Source organism: Capricornis sumatraensis, chromosome 2 (genome assembly GCF_032405125.1).
Source record: "Capricornis sumatraensis isolate serow.1 chromosome 2, serow.2, whole genome shotgun sequence".
NCBI lineage: Eukaryota > Metazoa > Chordata > Mammalia > Artiodactyla > Bovidae > Capricornis > Capricornis sumatraensis.
In genome coordinates this window covers 76,593,846-76,615,517 of record NC_091070.1, presented here as the reverse complement: position 1 = coordinate 76,615,517, position 21,672 = coordinate 76,593,846, and the positions used below count along the sequence as shown (strand labels likewise).

Here is a 21,672-nt window from a genome sequence, read left to right as displayed (position 1 = left end):
GATTCTGTGGCAGTCCAGAAGTAAATGGAGTATATTTAAGGGAAGAAAATGTGATTCAGTGATTTTATACCCAGCGAAACTGACAGATACAAAGGACACAGGCAAACTGTTAATAGTTACAGGAACTGATAAAACTATTTTCAAGCTCTTTCTAAGTAATAATATTAAGGATAAGCTTGAGTTACCATAATCCCTAGAGAGATCTGGTAGAATTTTAGCATGAATAACATTACAAAAAGATAATACTACTTGAATATAACCTTGCAGAAGTGTCACACGTGAGTCTGATCAAGCCTTTGATCACAGCTTCCAATTTCTGAAAATACAAAATATGTGGAATTATGCTAAGGGTATGAAATTTTGAAAAACTGCAGGACAAATGCTCAAGATTCTTCAACAGATAAATGTTAAAGGGGAACGTATCTAAAAAGAGCATTAAAAGACATCAAATTTGTATCAGTGAGTAAGACTATTACTACCAGGAGTACACATTAGGTAGTAGAATTATTTTAAAAGGAACAAAGTGATTTTGTGAAGTTAGTAGTTTTAGGAGGTGGAGGAAAGAGATGGAGAAAGGAATGCACATGGGGCTTCTGAGTATTGAGATTCTCTAGAGACTTGAGCTGCTTTAGCACCTATGGACAGTTTTACTGCAGTACCTTGTACTCACCCACTATTGACTCAGGCAAGACCCTCCCTGTTGAAACTGCTTTTCCTAACATTTGTTCTTTTCCTTTCCAGTACATACTACCTGGATATTTTGATGTTCTTCCATTTTTTGGCCCTTCTGGGCTCCTAGTTGCTTCTTTTGCTTCTCCCACGGTGATATATAACATGCATGTTAGCTTCTGACTTGCCCTTACCAGTGTGCATTATGAAGTTTTGTTTGGGATGCATCGACACAAAGTTGTATTCTGTATGCTGTTCATAGGTTTTTGCTTTACCCACAATTAATTTCTTTTTATTAAACTCAAGGAGAGGGACTTACCTGGTGGTCCTGCAGTTGAGAATCTGCCTTCCAGTACAGGGGCCCGAGTTTTCCCTGGTCAGGGAACTGAACCCCACATGCTGCAACTAAGATTTTGCAAACCACAACTAGAGATACTATATGCTGGGGCAGAGATTGAAGATCCTGCCTACCACAAATAAATAAATACTAAAGAAGAAACTCAGTGAGCTTTTACCTGTATTTATCACGTGTGTGTGTGTATATATATATATAGTTTGTGAAAAAATTTGTTGAAAACTGGCTTATGTCTCCACTTAATAGCAAACTTTAAGAGCCACGCAGAAGTATTATTGTTTGAAACCAGTTAGGCCTCTTAGTAGGTTTCTGTTTTGATCCCTCTTGGAGTTCTAAGGCTTTTTGGTGCTCCTGCTTAAGTTGAAAGGCTGTTAGTGGTTCTGAGTAGCCACTGTTAGGTTAATTTTTACTGCTTAGTGTCAAAGATTGTAAAGATAAACAGTTTAGAAACTCGAATAAAAGCAGGGTGTTTCCTGAATTTCAGAAGGATAGGAGCTTTAAAGTTTTAGACTCAGTATGTGTGTGAAAAGACAAGGTATTTGAAGGGTCAGAATGGTAGTGGTCACGTGTAAATGTTATACCATCTTTTTTTTTACATGTATATAAGACCTTTACATAATCTACAAGAACTAGTTTGTCATTATCTTCTTGAGGATTGGAAAGTTAAGAAATACTAGACCTTGCTATTCAGTACCTTTCAAGGGGTTGAATGGGAAATAACCTTAAGAATGTTACTCTAGATGGCTGGATCCATCTTAAGCCCTGTTTAACTTTGGTGGTTGGAGTGGGAAGGAGCAGTAGATGAAAAGCTGATAGAAAAGCTAAAGAATATCAAAACATCTTGCACTTTAAAAGACCTAAAATGACTTCATGAATCTCCACATAGTTACAGACTATGCCTCTGTAACATATATAAAGATAATTTTTGTTTTGAAATGGTCTGAGCAAAGTTGTGTTTTCTTCCTTACTGCTTCTGGTTCTTTTTTGATTAAGGCAGTGTTCTACCTTCTAGTTTTATCATCATCACCATCCAGCATTATTAAATGTCCTAGCTGTATTTTGTACTGTTTTCACATAAAGAATCATTAACATTCTGTAAAAATGGTATTGATATGTAAGTATCTATTGGATGCTATAAATCTGGAAATAAACCTGGAAATAGATTATTTCCAGAGTGAATGAGTTGGTTCTATTTATTGCCTTCATATAACAAAGTTAATTAAACTTGAAGGGCAGAGTGTCACTTGTCCACATTCATCCAGCTAAAAAATAGTTTTTGGGCAGAAACTGGAATTCTTTATGTGGTAATGAGTGAGACTCAATAAAAGCAACATGCAAAAAGGTGGAGTTCTTGATAGATGGCAAGGGATGGTTCGATTAGCATAACTGGGACAGTGAAAAAACAGAAATTTATGGTAGAGAGATTAGGGGGTTCTGATTTGCTTGAGGAGTTTTAAACAGTGAAGTCACTTGGGATTAATAATTTCCAAGAGGATTGTGTGTATTATGTGAAGAGGAATTTTCCCCCCTTGAAGTGATAGTCTAGCAGGAGTATATTACAGAAGAGGAGGTTGAATTTCTATGAGGATATATATTCATGGGCTCAAGTCTCTGATTACTAATAAACTTGATGCTGTGAGATCCATTTTGTTTAAGTTGACTGATAACTGTAGGTAGAATGGTTCAAAATAAGAGTAGAACAGGTTTTTTATCAAGGACTATTTTGTTTTTAGCATCTTTTCACCTGAATGCATTTTTTTCCCCTTCAGTTTTTCAGCTTTGTGAGGCACCGTATCATCAAAGACAATGGCCAGCAATGTTACCAACAAGACGGATCCTCGCTCCATGAACTCTCGTGTATTCATTGGGAATCTCAATACCCTTGTGGTCAAGAAATCTGACGTGGAGGCAATCTTCTCAAAATACGGCAAAATCGTGGGTTGCTCTGTTCATAAGGGCTTTGCCTTCGTTCAGTATGTTAATGAGAGAAATGCCCGGGCTGCTGTGGCAGGAGAGGATGGCAGAATGATTGCTGGCCAGGTTTTAGGTAAGATCTGGGTTGAATTAATTTTTCATTGATTATGTAATTCAGATCTGGGAGTTCTGTTCATGTTTTCTTTCTCTCTCTCTCCATAAAGCTGTTATTCAGAGAGGTGTTCTGCGTGTTATGTCTTGACATCAGCCTAATAAAAAATAAAAATAAGGTTTATAGGTCTAAAGAGAATTTTAGGCCTGTAAAATTTTACCATTTGGTGTAGTAGAGACTGGATAACCCTTAGTTGGCAGTCTTGAGTAAAGTAGAGAGAGAGGAACAATATTTCATAAGGTACTTTTGCTGCCTAAAATGTCTGTGTCATTTTGAACACAGTCGACTGGGTGAAGACAACAGGGCTTAGTCATGTGCTCTAGAGTCAGATGTATGTTAGGGCCTTACAGCTATGTGTTGGGCAGCCTACATGGCTTTTCTTCATTAAAATAATTGTGTGTGTGCGTGCACATGCTACCTCGGTTTATTATCTATTCTTACTGAAGGTAATACTACTATGTGGTTGTCAAGAGAATTTAGATAACTTGAGAGGGTTAGTTATTTAGATAACTTGAGGTGATTCATAATAAAAGGTTGTCTTATATTAGTTCCCCAATAGGGTTCGCCTCTGATCTAGCATGTTTAAATTTTTGAGAAATGAGATCTGAGCTCTATTCAGAAAATTTATATTTTAAACTTGAGATCTCATTATATGTGTTTCAGTCCTGTGAAAATTGTTTGAAACTCGAGATATCTCATCTTTGGCCAGTGGATAGATCACCTTTAAGTTGGTTCCTGTGTCCTAGAGACCTTTCTCTTGTGATAATGCATTTCCCTTGCTTACTGCACCACAGGATATTCTGGGTCATCTGTGTATCTTATAAGAGTGTTGGCTCCTTTTGATGGGAATTATTTGGAAACCCACTCCCTGTATACCAGGAGTGTTTATTGAATTTTAATTGCATCTTGTTAGTTTCAGTGGACAGAATAGGGGACACTTAGGTTTTTAAGAAAACAAAATGTCAGATTTTTATGTGTGCATTGTACCACAGACTCAAGCAATCATATCTCTGTTTTTATTAAAATTATTCAATTTTGGATATTGACTTAATACAGTTTTCCCTTGATGGAATAACACATGTTTGAACTGCATGAATTCACATCTACGTATGTATTACATTACTATAAGAGCATTGGTAGAATCCTAGTGCAAAACCACAGATAATGGAGGGGCAACTGTAAATTTAATGCAGATTTTCCACTATCATGAAATAATTCTATGAGGTTGTAAAATCAGTTGGATACATAGTGTATTTAATCTTGTTACTACATTTTTTAAACTGCTTTTAAAAAGTCTACCTTTAGTTTTATAAAATGTTAACGATTCCAAAGTCAAAATTGTAAAAGCAGTGTTGTTATAAACATTAATTACTAAAAATTAGAAATGAGTTTTTAGTGAACTACAGACTGAAGATTATTCATACTCTGAAGATTATTCATAAATGTAATGGTGTTTAGCAGATAAGACAATGTACTTAAAAGTCTTTTTCCAGTGGTCACTTGATGAACTGAGTTTTGGAGAGCTGGCTAGCTTTTATTTAATTGTTTTTTGAGAAATCGTCTCGTCTGTTAAAAGGAACATGAATTCTTCGATAGGTAGTGGGTGGCATGGTGAGCAACTGGGCACTTTGGCATAGGTGTTTTAAAAATTATGTTGTATATGGAAACTAGATTTGTTTTCTTTTAATTCTTTCCCTTTTCTTGGAGTGTGTGCATGCATATGAAGATTGTTTACTTATAAGCAGTTCACTGTACAGTGTTTATTTTTTTATGCAACTTTTCAGTTTATCCTATTTGTAAGGAGAATAAAAATCCCCAGTTTCTCATTGAGGTATTCAAGTCGAGGGAAAAAGGTACTAAAGACAGACTTCGTATGTTTTGCCTTTCTGTTTTGTTGGTAGAGAACAGAGGACAAAGAAACGGAGGATTAAGTCCTAACCTTGTAAAAAAAATCTCGAGCCGATTTTATATAACAAGGAAAGATGAGATACATCATTTGACTTTTGTTAATTATATGGCCATGTACACTCTAGAAAGGTGCAGTTTGAGACACGTCCCTCCCAACAGAGTTGTCATTAAAGTGTTTTTTCCACCCCCAGATATTAATCTGGCTGCAGAGCCAAAAGTGAACCGAGGAAAAGCAGGTGTGAAACGATCTGCAGCGGAGATGTACGGGTCAGTACCAGAACACCCTTCTCCGTCCCCTCTACTCAGGTCCGGAACTTTATTATTTATAACTGCATTGTGTCCATCAGTGGGCATCTTCTCTATCTGTTTTCTGGATGTGGGGAGGGTTAACTGTAGTATGTTTTATGTATGTGAAAGGACTGCTTTATTAATTTTGTGTTAATATACTTCATTTTACCCCATTTCCCAGAGAGTTGTTGGAATTCCTGAGATTTTTTACTATTAAAGAGTAGTTTGTTATTTAAAGTGTTAGTTGCTCAATCGTGTCTGACTCTCTCGCTACGCCATGGACGTAGAGCCTGTCGGGCTCCTCTGTCCATGGGATTTCCCAGACAAGAATACTGGAGTGTGTTGCCATTGCCTTCTCCAGGGAATCTTCCTGACTCAGGGATCAAACCCGGGTCTCCTGCATTGCCGGCAGATTGCTTACCATCTGAGCCACCAGGGAAGCCCTACTAGTATAAATTAAATTCCTTCAAAAGGAGTTACTTAGCTTCTGAGAAGCTGGGGAGGGAGTAAGAAAGGGAAAGAGGATGACATAAGAATGTTTAATTTACTATTGTGTTTTTCCATATTCTTATTTTAGCTCTTATGTGTTGGCATTTTAGCAATCTTACAGCTAAATTTATAGTTTGGCCACTATGTCCAGTGGCCTAAAGTGGTTGGAATTTAGTGATGTGTTCTTAATGATTGGGCATTAGTCCATGCTAATCTGTTGATATGTTTGTTGGGTTGGTTTAGGGTGGGTTTTGTTTTTTTTTCCATCTGCTGTTGTCAACAGGTCCAAATTAATCCTCTTTGGTATTTGTTTTTCAGCTCATCTTTTGACTTGGACTATGACTTTCAACGGGATTATTACGACAGGTATGTTTAAGATGTTTTCTCTTCCAATTAGAGGCTGTCTAGTGAGAACCATTTATTTTTCTATTTTGTGGTAATGTTCTATTTTGTAGTAATGAATAACAAACATGTTTTCAAATAAAGCCCCCTCTTTTCTGTCAAAACATAATGAAAAAAAGTGTGTGTGTTGCTCAGTCATATTTGACTCTTTGCAGCCCCATGGACTGTCGCCATCCAGGCTCCTCTGTCCATGGAATTCTCCAGTCAAGAATACTGACTGGAATGGGTTGCCATTCCCTTCTCCAGGGGATCTTCCTGATCCAGGGATCTAACCCAGGTCTTTTGCATTGCAGGCAGATTCTTTACCATCTGAGCCACCAGGAAGCCCAATGGAAAAATAACTTCTGCAGATCATTAGAGTTAGACTAGATAAGGGTGATTTTTTGTTGTTGTTGATTTTATAGAATCAGTTTATATATATATATTGACAGGGCATATGGAGACATGTCCAATATTTTCTGGTCTAACGCTTTTTCTTGACAAGTCAGTTTTTTGTTTTAATTTGTGCCACATAAATGTAAGGACTGACTTACCCAATGATAAAGGGAATTTAATTAGCAGTCTCATTTCTCTATTTTTTTTTGCATATTAGCTGCTTAGATTTGCATTATAGAAGATTACAGCAAAAATATAAAAAATGATTCCTTAAAATTTCAGTAGTCTCCTTTAAGCAAACCAACCAGAATAGGGTACAATAAGCATATGTAATGAATTTACAATGCAAATTGCTTTAGGCATTCATGTTAAGTGTTAAGATTTGTATTGTAGATTGGAGATGATGATACAGTTCTAAAAGGCAGAGGGGTTGGAATAATGGTTTCTTAGGCCCCCAGAATAGCATTTGTATTTGAAAAATCATGAGAAAGTTGATATAGATGCATCGTCTCATTCTAAGTAAGTTTGGGAAAAGTTGTTTTAAGTGATAAATTTTGAAATTGAGTAAAAGAGACAGCAAGGAATAATGAAAACACTGAGATGTTTGCAGAAATACCTTCATAGATCTTACCACTGCTATTTGGTCTTAAAAACTGGTAACACCACCACTGTTGGCCTCACTAGTTTTTCAAGAGCAAGAGAATACCTTTAGTTGTTACCTGTGTTGCTTGATATTATAGAGTGACAGTGAAAAGTAATGTTTTTGACCTTCCATTCTACACTTGGCCAATAAAAAAAGATTTCTGATGCCCGAGTAACCAAACAGTGGCTTAATAAAGAGCTCATTCAAATATATACTGAGGTCTAGTAGGGAAAACAAGCATGTTTACCTAAGAATGGAAAAACTCAGGAAAATGGTAGTATCAGTTTTCTCAGAAGTCATCCTGAAGATACTTTATTCACAAGGTTAAGATATTTATTAGCCTTAGTAACATCATAAATTAACTTTCAGATTCTTTACTAAAAGAAGATGGGAAATTGGCTCTGAGATGTGCTGAAAGCTCTGTGTCTTGTTATATAAATGGGGGTTAAATCAGTCTGCTTAGTCACACTATTAAGAACATGAAATTCACATGAATATTTTAAGACATACATTTGGCATTTCTATTGCCTATTGTTACATTAGGGCGGCAGCTGATAGAAGAATCCAAAGGCTTAGTCACTTAGCAGAAAGGATTATGACCAGAGTCATACATCACTTCAGTTTTCTTACCCCTAAAATGACAATGCCTACTAATTGAGTTGTTATGAAGACTAAGGAAACGTGGACAAAGGTTGCATTATGTATAACCTTCAAATACTATTATGCTTTCAGTTAATCAAGGATTAATCTTGGGTTTCCCTGGTGGTTAGGTGGTACCTGCCAATGCAGGGAACACCGGTTCAGTGCCTGGTCTGGAAAGATCCCACATGCTGCACTGTTAACACTGACATACGTTATTGCTTATGCATATATTGTTGACGCCCTTCATTTTAAATGAAGGGAATCATGGACCCCACCATTCCTTTCCACAAAATCTAACATCTTCAGCTTGCAGTTCCTTGTGTGACAGAAGTCTAAACTAATGCATAGTGAAATGAAGACTGGTGTTTATCTTGACATGTTTTTTAGTAGTTATTTCAAGTTTTTTGTTTACTAATATAGAACATTTTAATTTATGTAAGAAAGTATCAGTGTAAGATAAAGACTGCTTTTATAAGCATAATGACATTTTATAAACACAATGACAATACCATTTATACTTAAGATAGGGAGATTCCTTAATCATCCAAGTTTTCCAGACTTGATTTTGCAGGTTGTATTTTGCGTTGTTTAGCATGTTAACCTGTCATCTGTATTTCCTTTGAACTAGTGGGGTAGATTTGGAGCCTAGTTCAGATTCAGGTTGTTTTCTTCTTTTCTTTTTTTTTTACATACGGGAGGTCAGAGAGGAGACCAGAGTATTTTATTAAATACTGCGCAATGAAATACTCTGCCCTGCCCCTTCTGGTCTAATGCTCCGCCCCTTCCGGTCTAATGCCCCGCCCCTCCTCCCTCCTGGAGAGACCAGAGTATTTGATTGTATTATGCAATTTAATCATCATTAGCCTGACTTTTGTCAGAAACTTTAGGAATGTAAGCATTAGGTGTTTCTTAAGGAGATACATTTTCAATATGGGGGAGTAGGTGATTAATGACGTTTTGTTAGGAGAATTAGAGTGATTTTTATTTTTGCTTGGGTTTTCATGGGTTTTGATGCACCAGTTCCAAAGATTGTAAATACTTTTCATACTGGAGGATGATCAAACATTAAAATTTGAGTCACTTATATATTAATATATGCTATCTCTGAGGAGGCAACAGAGGACTGGATTCTATAGTCTTAGTACAAATTACTTTTTCATAAACTATGTAAATTAGGCCTGTCATTTTATTTGTTCTTAAGGCCATTTCTGATACAATATATGTTGGAAGTTCTTAAGTGAATTTAACATAAATTACCAACATGTGTGAAACTGCCATTTTAGATACTTAATGTTTCTCAGATGCACTGTCACCTCTTTCAAATGGGCTATAAACTGTCATACATAGTTTATAATTACTCAAAGATTTGTTAACATATTTTTTCTGGTAGGAAGACAAGCCCCAAAGTAGCTTTCTGAGTTAGGGTGACTACTCATGATAGGGGCTGGTGGGCATGCTCAGTCCTGTCTGACACTTGTCACCCCATAGACTAGCCTGCCAGGCTCCTCTGTCCATGGGATTTCCCACACAAAGAATACTGGAGTGGGTTGCCATTTCTTCCTCCAGGGGATCTTCCCATCTCTCGTCTCCTGCATCTCCTACACTGCAGGCAGATTCTTTACCCCCTGAGCCACTGGGGAAGCCTTCATGGTGGAGGAGGATCTCTGCATCAGTTACCTTGATGTTGAAAGTCTCACAGCCTGTAAGCTGACAGAGATCCATTTCCACTTGGATCCTGTTGAGTCTTGTTGCTTCTAGGGAAATTGTTGCTGGAGTAGTTGCTGTTGGAGGACTTCTTGTGTGAAGCAGTTCCTTTGAGTGATTTTTCTTTGAAATGCTTAAATGAATTTCTCTCAATTTCTCTTTCCATGTAGATATTTAGTCATTCACTTTTGATATTAATGCCGATTAGAAAGCAGGTTGTGCTGCTGTGCCAGAAGTGCTACAATAAAAATAATCGGTACATTGTTGGAAATAGGCATTAAAGCTTTTTCTTTCCCTTATAATCACCCAGGAAAATATTCTGGAATTACAGAGTTGTAATGATGCAGAAGTTTGTGAGAATACTAAAAATCACTAAGTTGTACATACTCAAAGGGTTTGTATTGGTTTGGTATGTGAATTGTGTCAATTTAAATAAAAGAAATAGCACTCAGTTATGACAGTGGAGTAGTTCTTTCTCAGTTATTCTTCTGTAAAGAACTTTGGAACACAAGAAAAATCACATGCTTACTTAGATTTGATAATAGGCTATGGTATGATAGCTGAGACTTGGCAAACACTGTTAAGCAGGTTTCAAAAGGACTCTTGAGTTTAGTTCTGTGGTCTTTGAGGACTTTATAATAAATAACTTGTCAGAAGTTGCATATGTTACGTGGATACCAATGTCAACAGTGCATAAGGGACTGAACTGTGAAGTTGTTCCGCTAGAGATTTTTCAGAGTGCTGTTACTATGGCACATATAAGTACATTGAGTATTGCTAGTATACCGTGAAAGGAGGAGGGAAGTAAGTCTACAAGCAGATCAAATATGGCACATTTATGATGGCACTATGTTATACAGTGAAGAACGTGCTGTGAAATTAATTGGCTTCTATGTGTTCTGCTTTATACAGGATTGTCCCATAGAAAGATGAATTGTGTGCCCTTGGGGGAAGTGTGAGCTACCCTGTTAAAATTTAGAGAGCTCCAGGTTGTTTCACAAAGGGCAATATTTGTACCTGCCTTTGATATTAAGTAGGAGGTTTTTAGACAGACAGAGTGAGGATACAGGGTTATGAATATGCCTAGCATATTTGGGGAAGCAGCCAGCTGTGATTGGAAAGAACACATTGAGTAGTTGGATCCTATTAGCAGTGATACCTAATTAACAACCCCATGACTAGAAAAGAGAAAATGGAGGGGGAAAGACATTTACCATTGTAAATGTTGGAATGTGGAGAAATTTCTGAGGTAGACTAATCTTGGCATGATTTATTGGGTCACAGTTATCAGAGCAGGTGCTTTCTGGGGCAAAAATAATAAGTCAAGATGGCTAAAATAATAAGTCGAGGTGAGATTTTTATTTTTATGACTAGAATTATGCCATTAAAGGTGTAATCTTTTGCTAAGTGACAGGTCTGTGAAAGGTTTGAGTTCTTAGAATTTGGGGAAATAAGCAATTCTGTTGATACTTATCCTACAGATCTTTTCCAATAAGATATGCTTACAGAAAGTAGAGAAAAGAAATTGAAGTGGGGGAATCGCCATTGAAAATGCAAGACAAATGAAAGATGGTAACAACCATCATAATTGTTAAACTAATATCTGAGCCCTTATTTTGTTTTAGGCAAACTATTTTAGGTTTTGAATTAGTCAAAAAATACAGTATATGGATTTCAGTTGCCAACGCCTTTATTGGTGTTAGAGGAGCTGTATTCTTGGCTCCCTCCTTTTCTTTCAATTTTCTGATATTCCTGAGCAACACTGGACCTGAGAGAGAGAGGTTTTGGATGTGTGTACAAAAGAAGAGTATGCAAAATATTCAGGTTTGGAGAATTGAGTGAGATCATCTGCTTGGAAAGGCATGTGATTCAGAGAACCAGAGAGTTCTTGGCTACTTGGGAAAGCTGAGGAAGGCTTCTTTAGTTGACAGTTAAGATCTTCATTTTAGGCAAAGGGTGAGAATTTTCATTTGCTAATAGCCCTTCTGTTTGTTTCTTATGGGAAACTAAACGTTCTCAGATTTTAGATTAATGTGTAGATTTGTATGATAAGTATACAGTTCAACATATATATTCAGAGTGTGACTACAACCATGATAGAATTTTAGAACATGTTATCACTCTAAAAATAAACAACTTACTAGCAGTCATTCCCTATTCTATCCCCAGGCCTGGCAACCACTTTCTGTATTGTCCTTTTAGTTACTAAATCGTGACTCTTGTACAACCCCATGGACTGTACCCACCAGGCTCCTCTGTCCATGGGATTTCCCAGGCAAGAATACTGGAGTGGGTTGCCATTTCTTTCTCCAGGGGATCTTCCTGACCAAGGGATTCTCGTCTCCTGCATTGGCAGGTGGATTCTTTACCACTGAGCCACCAGGAAGGCTGCCTTTCTATGTATAGCTTTGCTTATTTTGGACATTTCATGTCAGTGGAATCATGAGGTATGTCTTTTGTGACCCGTTTCTTCCATGTTTTTTTCCAACAGTTAACCCATGTTACACTCTGTATTAGTACTTCATTCCTTTTATTACTACTGCAGTATGTTTATCCATTCATCCGTTGGTAGATTTTTGAAATGTTTTCCATATTTTGAATAATGCTGCTCTGAGCACTGGTATACACATCTTTGCCTGGGCATATGTTTTCATTTCTCTTAGGTATGTACCTAGGAGTAGAATGGCTGAGTCTTACTGCCATACTGTCTTCCAAAGCAGCTGTACCGTTTTACTTTCCCATTAGCCATGTATGGCATGTATTTCTTTGCCAGCAAAGGTGCGTCTGCTCAAGGCTGTGGTTTTTCCAGTAGTCATGTATAGATGTGAGAGTTGGACTATAAATAAAGCAAGCTGAGTGCCAAAGAATTGATGCTTTTGAATATGGTATTGGAGAACACTAGAGAGTCCCTTGGACTGCAAGGAGATCCAACCAGTCCATCTTAAAGGAAATCAGTCCTGAATATTCATTGGAAGGACTGATGTTGAAGCGGAAACTTCAGTACTTTGGCCACCTGATGCGAAGAACTGACTCATTGGAAAAGACCATGGTGCTGGGAAAGATTGAAGGCAGGAGGAGAAGGGGATGACAGAGGATGAGATGGTTGGATGGTATCACCAACTCAACGGACATGAGTTTGAGTAAATTCCAGGAGTTGGTGATGGACAGGGATGCCTGGAGTGCTGCAGTCCATGGTGTCGCAAAGAGTCAGATACGACTGAGCAACTGAACTGAACTGAGCCATGTATGAGGTTTTTAATTTCTCTACGTCCTTGCCAACATCTGTTTTGTTGTATCTTTGTTATTTAAGCTGTTCTGTTGTGAGGATTATCTTTTTGTGGTTCTTATTTGTATTTTCTTAAAACCGATGTTGAGTTTTCATGTGCTAATTGGTTGTTTCTCTTTGGAGAAATGTATTCAGACAGATTCTGTGGCCAATTTTATATTGGGAAAAGCTTTTTCATATATTTTTGGTATAAGATTATGGATTCAGTAACTGATACTATCATTTTTGAAGTTTATTACTCTTAGTTTTTTTTTCTTTTAAATATCATAGAATTCTAGACTCTTTGGAAATTATATATAGAAAGTAAGTAGATGTCTGGAAGGAACAAACTAGAACAATGCTGTCCAGTAGAACTGTGTGTTGAGGTCAGTATTCTGTATCTGCAGTATTGGTGTCATAGACAGCCACATATGGAAAATGTGGCTAATGTAACCGCAGAACTGAATTTTAAATTTGTTTTAAATAGCCACATGTGGCTAGTTATTACTTGATTTGATAGTACAGATCTTAGAGTGCTACAGACTTAGTCCTAAGTATGAGAAAGAAAAGGACCAAGGACTGCTCTTCAGAAGTTAGGGAACCCAGACTAGTTTTAGGACAAGCTGACAATGTTGAAAGAATATCCAGGAAACTAATGTTATTTTTCAAGGTTGGGGGGGGGGGGGAGAGATATCCTTTTGATAAATAGGATAAGATTATACTTCGATGCAAGGACTTACCTGGTGGCTCAGATGTAGAGAGTCTGCCTGCAATGCAGGAGATCTGGGTTCAGTCCCTGGGTCGGAAAGATCCCCTGGAGAAGGAAATTGCAACCCACTCCAGTATCCTTGCCTGTAAAATCCCATGGAATTAGGAGCCTGGCAGGCTACAGTCCATGGGGTCACAAAGAGTTGGACACTACTGAGCATCTAACACATACTTTGATACCTTCTTAAACTATAATCCAGAGGAACAAGAAGTCCACCAAATAGAGTTTGACTTGTTTAGGTGGATAAACTTCTTTTCCAGGACTTTTATTTTACCAGGGATAAGTATCTTATTACTATGAGATAGAATAGTTTAGCAAGAGGAACAGATTGATAAGAGTACAAAATGTATACTAGCAGGAGCTCATCAATGGAAAATTGTGATGTCCTTACAGGGAGCATGACATAATAGTCTTAAATCATATATATTATAGGCACAGGGTCTTATTTTTATATTGTTATCAATAGTTTGAAAAAGGATTCAGTTCTGTGGTTAAATTATTATTGAACTTTTTTCAATAATAAACTAATTTTCTTAGGGGAAAACTCCCAGTAGTTTTTATAAAACTAGAAAAAGGGGAGCTGAATCCTACTGGCTTTCCAGTTAAATAATAGATTGGTTTGTTATTTGTTGTTGATAATATGACTTGTGATAAATTCTTTCCTATAGGCCAGTTTAGGAAAATTTATTTTCTCAATAAATATTTGTTAAGATCTTACTATGAAATATTGTGGGTATCATGGGTACTAGTGGAAATAGATGGCCTCAGAGAGGATGGACAGGTTGAACACATACAGAGCATGTTAAGATACTGTTTATTTTTAGTTTTTACCCTGAATGGGGGTATGGCTATTGGAGATAGTTGAACAGAAAGGATCTTTTTTATTATTATTATTTTAACTAGATCATTCTGAAAGGGGCTGATGGAATTATGCAGACAGTCATTTGGGGAAGGACCAAGGAGGTGACAGTGGGAGTGCTGAATAGTAGTTGTATTTGAAGTTAATGCAGACATATATTTCTTCCAGATTTTTGTGAGGGCTGAGATAAATCACTGATGTCACCAAAGTTTTGGCTAGGAATTTATAGGAACAGTGATGGGGAAAGAACATAGAAGGAACAAAGGTTTGGGGTGAATATAACAGTTGAGTTGTGGATATGTTAATATAAGTTCCTTATTAGACATCCACTTTGAGAGATGTAATTAGGCCGCAGGTGTGGAGTTCATTGGGGTCAAGGGTAGGTTTTCATAATGGAGGGGGGACAAGACTTTATAAGGCAATTCAAGAGAGAATGGAAAGACAAATTGTGGAGACATCATGTTGTTTAGTCATTATTAAGTCATGTCAAACTCTTGTGACTCCATGTAGCCTGCCTGGCTCCTCTGTCCATGGGTTTCCTAGGCAAGAATACTCAAGTGGGTTGCTATTTCTTTCTCTAGGGGATCTTCCTGACCCAGGGATTGTCCTCTGTATTGGCAGGCATATTTATTCTTTACAACTGAGCCAACAGGGAAGCAGAAATATCATACAAAACTTAAATTTTACTCTTTTGGATGTACAGTTTCTACCTGCATAGCCATGTATTTACCAGTGCAATCAAGATACAATTCCATACCTCCCAAAAATTTGCCGTGAAGCTTTCTTGTAGTAAACTCCTTCCTCCACTGTGTCCCCTGGTGATCACAAATCTGTTTTCACAGACACCTCCTTTAAAGAAATTTTATTGTAAGTGAGAGAGGTATACTCTGACCTGGCTTGACAACATGAGAATTTAATAATGAATGGTCTTACGTGTTTTCTGACTTACTGTTTATAAACAGTATTTTTCATAAATGTTCATTTGCTCAGTTGCTGTGAGCGCATGGACTGAAGCTAGGCTTCCTTGTCCTTCACTGTCTCCCAGAGTTTGCTCATACTCAGGCACATTGAGTCGATGATGCCGTCCAACCATCTCATCTTCTCTCGCCCTCTTCTCCTGCTCTCAGTCTTTCCAGCATCAGGGTATTTTCCAATAAGTTGGCTCTTCACGTCAGCTGGCCAAAGTATTGGAACTTTGGTGTCAGTCCTTTGAATATTCATGATTGGTTTCATTTAGGATTGACTGGTTTCATCTCCTTTTGTAGTTTTCACCTTTTTAAAAAAACAAAAATTGGACCACACTGACAGTTTAAGACATTATCTTTTGGAAAGATCGAAAGTGATATTTGGGAGTGTTTATTGAGTACATCATGACAATTGAGTAATAGTGTAATTCTTTGAAAATTGAGCAGACTTGAAAAGATTTCCACCCATCACATGGATGGAAAGTTTTATAAATAGTTTAAAAGTTATTTTTCCTAATACTGTTCTGGATCTAGTCCTGTTTCAAAGGACTCAAAGCAATCTATGTTCTATCACCCAGATAATTTTATTTTAGGTAAATTTTCAAATTGCCCTCCCATGAAACATAGTTTTAGATTAACATAGATTACCAGTGAATCCATGAAGAAAATTCAATATAGTTGGCTTAAGTGGCTTTCATATTTTAACCAAATGTACTATTGACTTCGCAAGAGTACCTCTAAATACTTGTATCACCAATACTTTTCAAAAGAAGATTACAGAGCCAATTATTGATTGCTTTCATTGATTCTACAAATACAGAGGTTATTGATTCCTGCTCTTTGTAAGTATCTGTGCGTGTGGTGTTCCCCAGCTTTGATCACTGTTCTTTGCGCAAGGTTCGTAATCCTTACAGAGGTACTGATAAACCTTTGTTTTTCTGGGTGTGTGGGTGTTTCTGTTTGTTTTTCTTTAGCTCAAAAAAACTTAGTTAAAATTTGATGTTTCGGTGCCCTTATATATTGAATGAATCCTGCACAGCAGACCTGTTTATCATTAAGTCCCTTAATCATTTAGTTGAGCAGTACTTGCTGTAAAAACAGTAATTAAACAGTAATTAAAAACAGTAATTTTAACTGTCGTACAGATAAGCTGTATCCTTAATGGACCAAAAGAGCAGTTTAAAGAAAGTTAAGGACAATAAAGTACAACTGTAAATTTACATTAGTAATTGACACTCTTCCTTATGTTATCAAAACAAGTGTTTATAGTCATATCCAGTTCCCAGACTAGTCAAGGGAACATTTGTGGAGGGGTGCCTACAAATAACAATTAGAAATTATTTCTTAATATAGAAATAAAACACAAATTATAAGAATTTCACTAGTGGATTTGTCAACAGGGTAAATTTTACATCATGAAATTGGGGGGTTTGAGGGTAAATAGATACATCAGCTTTATTTTAATGTAAACCTGAACTAAACATGCTACATAGGCATGAGGGTAGAGCTTCCCCAGTAACTCAGACCATAAAGAATGTGGGAGACCTGGCTTTGATCCCTGCCTTGGGAAGATCTCCTGGAGTAGGAAATGGCAACTTACTCCAGTATTCTTGCCTGGAGAATTCCTTGGACGGAGAATCCTGGCAGACTGTACATAGTCTATATTGCAAAGAGTTGCAAAGAGTCGGACATGACTGAGTGACTGATACTTCATAGTCATTTTTAGCACTTTTCCCTTAGGTAATTAAAGGCAACAGTCTACTCATTCATAAAATAAAACAGATTAAAAAAAATATGTACTATTAAAATTTTATTATGGTAGATTTTAAAATTTTTTGGTTCCTAAATTATGTATTTAAAAGAATTTTATACCGTAGTCTTCAGTAATAAGTTTTAAGATAATTTCATTGTGTTAATTACTAAAAAGCAATTTTAAGACATAAAGTCTACTGAGGGTATTGTGCTGTCAATCCAGTCTAGTGAAAAATCTGGTAATTTTCTTAAAAAAGATCAGAAGACAGTTACCTAAATCATTCAAATAAGGTTTTTCAGATGGTTTTCTAAAGAGTATAATGTTCAAAGATGCCAATTACTGAAGGTCTTGATTTTTTAATAATTTCATTTATTTTTAACTGTTAGGTCTTAGTTGTAGCGCATGGAATCTTTCCTAGTGGCACGTGGGCTCTGTAGTTGCAACCTGTGGGTTTTTAGTTCACTGACCAGGGAATTGAGCCTACATGCACTGCATTGGAAGGCAGATTCTTAACCACCAGGGAAGTCTAGAAGATTTTGATTCTTGAACAGTTCCTTTAAATTCTGGTATTCATGAGTATCAGTAGTTGATAACTCTGCTCATCCAGTGTACTGCTTCATCCACACAAGGCCAGATAGATAAATGTTGTAAAACTCCTTTTCTTTGTAGAAAATCTGTACAGCATAATGTTACATAAGGGGTGTGTTGTGGAGGTTTACTGTGGATGATGTATTGGGAAACTTAAAATTGAAGTTGTATAAGTTGTAGATTGTTGTAAATTGAACCATTCACAGAATTTTAGCAGACAGTTGGAGGGAGTGTCTGACATCCAAAAGCCCCCAAATACAGTAGCCTATAAAATCTGACCCTTTTCTAGGAAAATCAAAGATAATCAGGAAGAAACTTCATCTTGACATTTTTCTGTTGCAGATGAAGAATAATGTAGTGGGAGAAAAAATATTTCCTAACCCTTGAATGAAATTACAATGAGATTGTGTGTTTAAACTGAATTTGATAAGTCAGTATTGTAAGGGGGGCAGTAATCTTAATTGATTGCCTGCTGCTGCTAAGTCACTTCAGTCGTGTCTGACTGTGTGACCCCATAGACGCCTGCCCACCAGGCTCCCCAACCCCTGGGATTCTCCAGGCAAGAACACTGGAGTGGGTTGCCATTTCCTTCTCCATTGCATGAAAGTGAAAAGTGAAAGTGAAGTCGCTCAGTCGTGTCCGACTCTTAGCAACCCCATGGACTGCAGCCTACCAGGCTCCTCCGTCCGTGGGATTTTGCAGGCAAGAGTACTGGAGTGGGGTGCCATTGCCTTCTCCTAAATCTGTCCAATTTTTAGGACCAGAAACAGTTATGGTTCATTAAGTAAACATTCTGGAGAATATAGGGTTTTGCCAATACTTTATTCTAGTTGTTTCTACTTTGATAGTAGTTAAGATGTATTACTAATCAGGTTTTCTGAGGCCAGAGGTCACTGTGTTACATTCAGTCATTGAAGAAGCTTGCCTTTGAATGCCTGTACATTTAATAAAGGCCTTGCAATGCTCATGTTTTACCTTGGAGGTTAGGGTAGAGGGTTTTTGTTTTGTTTGTCTTATCTGTTAGATTACTAGCTAATGTGTGTCCAGAAGTGTTTTGATTTATTTAAAATGATATTTTAGTTTCCTTTTTATTTTGACTAGATTTTATACTAACACTTAGTGTCCAGGTTCTGAACTCAGTGGAGTCACAATTCTTAGTGTTCAGTGCTTGTTCTCTAGTAACAATGTAACTTCCATGAAGACTTTTTAGTGGCTTGGGCTTTATAATTGGAGAATTCAGCTCTTTCATTACCTCCTGTGATTTACTGTATAACTTTCTTGTGGGGGAAGTGGTTACTTAGTTTGTACCTGGTTCTTGAAGCTGTTATAGGAAGCATCCTATTATCTATTCTATAACCAATCTCAGTAGGTGTGGTTTTTCTCTTGCTGTTTTCTCTTCTCATGTTTTCACATTGATGAGCTTTGGCATCTTATAAGGCATGGTCTACTTAAACTTCCTTGGAGAAATGTTGGTGAGTTTTTTGAGAGCCCATTTTTTGCTTAAGCAGCAGTTCTGTGACCCTAAAAGCCCTTCAGCATAACCAGTTGATCATTTTTCTTCAGAGAACTAAAGCGTTTGACTTCCTTTGTGTTCATGATACTATTGCATAAATCGAAAATACACAGTGTGTTTCTTCATTTTTGTTACAGCGATATATACCCTGGTAAGATGAAGTAGTATGGTTCAAAAAAGAAATTACAGTGCCTAAGAGGATAGGGAATCTGGAATGGCTAGTTCATTGGCTTGGAGACTGATGCCAGTGAGTGAGTAAGTGGGTTGGAAAGTAGGTTAGATCTCTAAATCCAGCAGGGCTCAGGCATGAGCTATTTCATGCCTAAAGGTGTGGTACCTCACTTTTTTACTCTCAGAAATTGTACAGAGCATCACAAAGGAAAGTAGTTTCTGAACACTGATATTTTATAGTTTCTGGATCATTATACTTTGGAAAATTTGGGGCCAAAAGACAAACAGCTTTATGTAAAAATGGAAGAAAGTAGTTACAATAAAAAGTTACTAAGTAGCTCTTTTGGTAATTCCCATAAATGGATTAAAACTGACAAACAGCTCCATTAATACTCTTCTACTAAGAAGAAACCTGCAGAAGCATGAGCCTACTTTCTGAATCACAGGATCTTAAATTTTCCTATTTCCTAGGATTCAAACTTCCTTATTGGAACGTAAAACAAAACTGTTTTAATAACTTACCAAGGGTTGATTCCCTCACTTATTTGATAGTACACACATACTCTTAAATTAGGAAAATGTTCCTGTCATACCTGCTTGCCTTGTTAAAACAGAATAGAAACATTTTTATATTGTTAAGGTTGAGCAGAAGAAAGAAAAGTCTGTGAGACTGCAGAATCAATGTTCTCACTGCCAGGATTGGAGACTGTTAGCCACTGATGAGGCGTATAAGAGGGAGACGCATCACATTATATAAGGGTTTTAAAATTTCAACGCTTTGAAGTTAGGTGGGGGAACAGTTGGTGGATTGTTCCTTGGCCTTGGAGTCAATAGCTAAAATGGTTCAGAACTAGAATTATTAGTTCTTTTCCTACTGGTACGTCTTAACTTATGCCCTACAGGCTTTTGTAAAATGAATAACATGGAATAAAAAGACTTGCTGGAACTAATGTCCTTGTGGGAAGGTTTTTGTTTTATTTTTTTCTCTTTACAAATGTAAGCACCAGTACCATGCCATCACTTTGGTATATCTTTAGCAGTCACAGGAATACTTACTCAGTGGAAGCAGCAGTTGAAAAATATGTAATTTTTGAGAGCTAAATGTGTGCTGAGCAATGAATTTAGGCACTAGTGAATGGTGAACAAGATAGACAATATCCTCTGTTGGAGCTTTGAGCGGAGCTTATGCTAAATGTTAGAATTGATAGTGGTATGTACACCCAGCTGATACATATGAAATGCCTGTTTCTATAGGTCAAAAGCAGTTAATCATGGAAGTTTTATATGGTTCAACCTAATACTATAAACTAGTGATAAATATTTGTATGCTTCTGTGGGTGAAAATGCCAGGGATTTAGCTAATAATAGCACTGTTTGCAAAGTTGGTTAATTGTAGTCATTTGTGAGTACTTTTATTTCCTTATAATACTGTAGCACATATATGAAAGGAATAAGATCAAAGGCAAAGGCTATTCATTGCAAAAAGTAAGGTTCTGTCAGTAATGCCATTGTACACAGGAACCTTTATGTCCAGAGCTTAAGGCAACCATTGTGTGTATGTGTGCAGTTGCAGTATTAAAAAAAATAAATAGGCCTTATGAATGAAATTAACGTAGCAAAAAGAATTAATTGCTAGACGATTGACAATAATATATATCATTTTATAAGGATACAGTTGTTGGAATCTTCGTGACTTCTTTGTGAAGAAATTCTGTTTTCCTTTTATCCAATAGGATGTACAGTTACCCAGCACGTGTTCCTCCTCCTCCTCCTATTGCTCGGGCTGTAGTGCCCTCAAAACGCCAGCGTGTATCAGGAAACACCTCACGAAGGGGCAAAAGTGGCTTCAATTCTAAGAGTGGACAGCGGGGATCTTCTTCTAAGTCTGGAAAGTGTAAGTATTATTACTGCAGCTTTCTGGTTCTGATATTTCTTGTAAATTGAAATTCAGAGATCAACACAGTTAATAATATTCAAAACTTTTATGTTTGTACAAATAACTGTTTAATCAAATAATGGAAGACGAGAAAATAGTGATTAAGGGGTCAGCTCTAGGCAGCCTTTGTCCTTAAGGCCTTGGTAATTTGAAAAAGTCATTAGATTTTAAGGAGTTGCAACACCCATTCAGTGTATAAAATAATGTTGCTAAAACTAGAAAATGCTTTAAAATAGAATTGAGGGTTTTATTTTTTTAGCTGGCTTACAAAAGTAATAATGCTGCTCCTAAG

General features: G+C 36.9%; 1 protein-coding gene across 4 annotated transcripts in view; it reads left to right on the top strand.

The window, feature by feature from the left end:
- The window catches only part of HNRNPC (heterogeneous nuclear ribonucleoprotein C), a 45,085-nt gene that overhangs the window by 21,854 nt on the left and 1,559 nt on the right, over window positions 1–21,672 (top strand). For 2 of the 4 annotated variants that reach the window (XM_068965545.1, XM_068965543.1), the window contains exons 3-6: window positions 2,794–3,071; window positions 5,210–5,285; window positions 6,114–6,161; window positions 21,178–21,338. In XM_068965545.1, coding sequence (XP_068821646.1) covers window positions 2,831–3,071; window positions 5,210–5,285; window positions 6,114–6,161; window positions 21,178–21,338 — 526 coding nt within the window. In that variant the 5' untranslated portion in view covers window positions 2,794–2,830. Of the gene's footprint in view, window positions 1–2,793; window positions 3,072–5,209; window positions 5,325–6,113; window positions 6,162–21,177; window positions 21,339–21,672 lie in introns of all 4 variants that reach the window. The other 2 variants (XM_068965542.1, XM_068965541.1) reach the window with 1 other exon arrangement.